The sequence below is a fragment of the Cariama cristata genome, unplaced genomic scaffold, assembly GCF_000690535.1.
Source record: "Cariama cristata isolate BGI_N322 unplaced genomic scaffold, ASM69053v1 scaffold40659, whole genome shotgun sequence".
In the NCBI taxonomy this organism is placed as follows: Eukaryota; Metazoa; Chordata; class Aves; order Cariamiformes; family Cariamidae; genus Cariama; species Cariama cristata.
The window spans coordinates 8,682-12,807 of NW_009637008.1; the positions used below are offsets into that span (position 1 = coordinate 8,682).

Here is a 4,126-nt window from a genome sequence, read left to right on the forward strand (position 1 = left end):
CCCATCAGGAGCTTCAGTATATAATCAAGGTTTAGACTTTCTTTTTTAAGAAACAACTTGACATTGAATCAGAGGTGCAAAAGCAACATGATATATAAACAAAACTAGTTTTAAATAAGTTTTTAAGCGTGTTCTCTACTGAAAGCTATTTCTTAAAATTCAGTTTTATGTCTATAAATACATAGTACAAAAATGCACGTTTACAAGCTGTTTTTCCCAATAGAGTTATGCCACTTGAAGTTTTAAGTAGCAACATTCCTCCAACATAAGATGCATACATTTAAAAGCAATAACATTAAGTATTTACATATAAAGTTATGAAATGTTTGAGGATATAAATTAGTAACAACACACACAGACAAAAATACACCTACTGTGAAATAAATAATTCAACAGCTTTACATATGAGGGTATCTATAATATTATACAAACAAAATATACAAGATTGCAGGACTTGATCTTGCAGTTGCTCATATCTGTCACTCGAGCATCTGAGTAATCCCAGTGCGGTAAAAAAAGCTACTTTATGGGGTTACTCATATGCTGAAAATCAGGTGCACAAAACTACCTTAGTGAAATGTCTCCTGACTGAAATGTCTCCTGACTAGATCAGGCCCCACAGAAAACTTGGTGTGAATGAATGTGTTTAGTTTTATTCTTGTGAGCTGAGATACTGTTGGCATTCGGGATCTCCTTTAATTTCTGGAGATCCAGGAATTCTTCTTCCATTTTTTGGAAAGACACACCAGCATCCAGCAGATTCTCCATCCAGTGACGTTTCACACTAGAATATTATTAGCAAAACAAACCCCACAGTAAATAACTGTCAGCAGAAGATTGCTTGTGAGATACTGTAAGTTGAGGGGTTGGACAGAACTAGGATCAGAAGGTGGACTTGTAAATGCAGTGGTTGCTGCTCTGACCGACACGCCGGGTTAGGGAGCTGTGACCCAAGCTCAGCTACCACAACAGCAACTTCAGATTTGAAACACTTTGCCCACTCCTTGGTAAACAGCAGTATAAAACAGCAATATCTTCTAGCGTGAGAAACTGAAGGAAGGCAGAATAGAGGAGGTGGTAGGGCGATAGCAATGACTGGATGGTCTGGCTCTTCAAGCAAGGAGGCAAATAGGGTGGTTTTTTTTCTTGGTGAGGGGGTTAAACAGATTTCTGTTTGTGCCTGATTAGATGCCAGGTCACAATATTTGTGAGTCACACAGCAGGGCCATGCCCAAAAAGAAGGACTCTCGGTGACACAGATTTATGCAGACCTACTAAATTTGTGTGCATGACCTGTGGTTACAAGGGTGTGGCTTGAGGTTTGGAGCTTTAGTTAGGTTTGCAGATTACTGTCAGTGTAACTTGCTATGGCTTTTTTTTTGAGGCTATAATGGAAATGAGCATATAACATAATCCATAGGCAGCACAAATCAGTATTTTTGTTCTACTTTCAGAAGGCTAATTTTGCTCCAGAGTGGTTTTTTTCACTGCCTGGGAGTTTTTCACTGCCTGGGAGCTGAGACCCTCCTTTCTCCATAGTGATTATTATATATTCAGTGGGTTTTTCAGGCAGTACGCTGGATATTACAAATTAAAGTCAATTGGGAATATCCTAACAAATCAGGTATATGGAGCTTGATTTGGCCTGGGAGCAGAGAGGGTTAAAAGATTTTGCAGAAGGCCTCGCCTGCACCTGTTCTGTGAATGGAAAAGACTCCTGCTTCCATTGCTGTCAGCCCACAGCATGCGGCTCACTTTTAAGAGAAGGAGGACAAACCATCTGCTCCCACTACTAAGTAAGTATCCCTGTTTTCACAACCTGCTTTTCCAGCAGCTGCAAACTCGTGGGTTTGGGAGCAGAGGACTACAGGAAGGGTTGGCTGGGTCAGGCTGGTCTCAGCGCTGCTGTGAGCGGACAAGGGAAAAGGCACGTACCTGTTTGCTGTGGTAAAAGCCATTCTTGTTGCAGTTGGGCAAATAGAATTTGTAAATCTCCCCTCCGCTTCTCTGCTGAGCCTGTGCCAATTTATACAGGGCTCTGTAGAGCTCCTTCTGACAAGGTCCCTGCAGGAATACCATGCAAAGGTTGTCAATACCAAAATCACAAAGAAACTAGCTAAACAAAAAGTGATCAGTATAAAGCTAGCAAAAAGCTGAAAATACTTATTAGTCATATAATCTGCACCAGGCTGCTTTGCATGTAGTTTTTACTTGTTTCAGTAGGAGCACAGCCAGAAAATTCTGGTGTTGCATTTAGGCCTTTGTTTTTATTCTTTGAGGTATTTTCTGTCCTCAGAAACATGAGGATTTAAGTCCTTAAATTGCCACACAAGGAAATTTAACCTGTACTAAGTAAACACATTACTGCTCAGAGGGTACAATCTCTCCTATTATGGGGAGGTGCACGTTAGGAGGCTGGTGTACGTGAGACTAGCCACGTTTTCTGGGTTGCCATGGCCCTGTGCTCTGTTGATGTATGGAGAATAGGTGCAAGACATATATAGACAGGGCAAGAACAAACATCTGAATGTTTGTTATTTTTTGTACGGGACAGAGCTGTCGCCAAAGCAGAATAGAGAGCACCCCTGTGGCTCTGAGACCCAAAGTGCCTGGAACTGAAGATGAAGAACTGTTCGCAATATTCCCTATTTTCACAATTTGCTCGCTCCTTTTTGCAAAGTCACAATTGCCACGCATTAATAGTACCCAAGGTGTTTAAATGAGTAAAAGGGGAGGAGAAGTGACTGAAAAAATATTTTTACTTTAGAGTGAAAATAATCATACCCTTTGCTTTTGCAAGACCTCCCCGTGTCAGCCCCTCACATAAGCGGTCCTATTCAAGTCAACGGGCTTATCTGTGGCTCTGGGTGAGAAAAGCAGAAGCCTAAAAATTAGAACTGGAGCTAACAGCACTTATCTATAATAGTTCAAACTAAATCAGTGCTTAAGTCCTGTTCTGGATGTGGAATGAGGCTTCCTAGGGTGGGATAGTGCTCTAGTAGGTTTTTGCCCTTTTTTTTTTTTTCCTTTTCCTTTGTTTTCCTTTTGTCTGTGACCATTAGGGAACTGGGCTTCCGTGGTGCCCAGCTCTCCTTCGGCTCCGCGCTGCGGGTGCGCTGGCGGCCCGGACTGGGCGAACGGCGGTTCTCTGGTGCCCTCACGTGGAACAGGGACTCGCTTGCAAAGGGCCCCCGGCCCCAGGACCCACTGCCATTTTGCAGTGGTAAACGCTCTCTTTAATTGCTGAGCCTTCTGTCTTTTTACGTGCATCTATTTAATAGTGTTTCCTTGTGATCAGAAAGAAACACGTTTTGGTTTGCGTTGGTGCTTCATCAATACCTGTATGTAAGGATTTTCCTTTATTTCATTGAGCATTGGACCAGTGAGAAATGCCCTTTAATTTTTAACTATGACACAAAAGGAGTCCGAGATTTTGATACGGGCTCCTGGAAATCGAGGGCCCATGTAAAGAGAAAAATTCAGCCTCTGCATAGAGTCATAGATCTGATGCACACCTGGTTTTATTGCTCCTGCCATTTTGCCTGTTCCTCAAGCATCTGATGAAGGCATGCCAGAAGTCTGTTTGCTGCCGACCCGAAATACTCATATCCCAGTGCTGCTGCTAGAACTTCATGCACATTTTCACTTTGTATTCTGAATCAATAGCATCTACTGAAATGGTCTCTGAAAGGTTTGCAAAGAAAACCCACCTGCTCTTTCCATTTCTTGAGTTCAGATATTCTCTTTGCTTTCATGTTTTCATATGCAGTGATGGCATTCCAGGGGATAGATTTGTCCTGGCCTATGGGAAACATCAACTGATAGTTCAGCAGCTGGTCCTGTGTCATTTCAGTGCTTTCCAAAGGTATATCATCAGGTTCAATAGAGTCTGGAAAGGAATGATATTAAGGTGAACATCTTCAGTGAACTTTTGCATTTATTTCTCCAAGTTAAAAAGGTAAAGAAAAAGAATCAAGGATAACAACAAAAGTAATATCTAAGACAGATCCATTACAGCAGCTCTTGCAGGAGTAATAGATTACATGTGCAGCTCAGCAAATTAAGCTTTTGTCATAAATTCGTAGAAGGATGCATCAGCTGTTCTCTAACAAGTTGGTTATTTTAC

General features: G+C 41.8%; 1 protein-coding gene across 1 annotated transcript; it reads right to left on the reverse strand.

Moving 5' to 3' along the window:
• Nucleotides 1–652: 652 nt before the first annotated feature.
• IGFBP1 (insulin-like growth factor binding protein 1) lies at nucleotides 653–3,889 on the reverse strand (the record flags this gene model as incomplete). The annotated part of the gene is made up of 3 exons (XM_009708133.1): nucleotides 653–784; nucleotides 1,936–2,064; nucleotides 3,711–3,889. Coding segments are annotated over 3 exons (440 nt in total), but the record flags the coding sequence as incomplete, so codon positions are not given.
• Nucleotides 3,890–4,126: the final 237 nt, after the last annotated feature.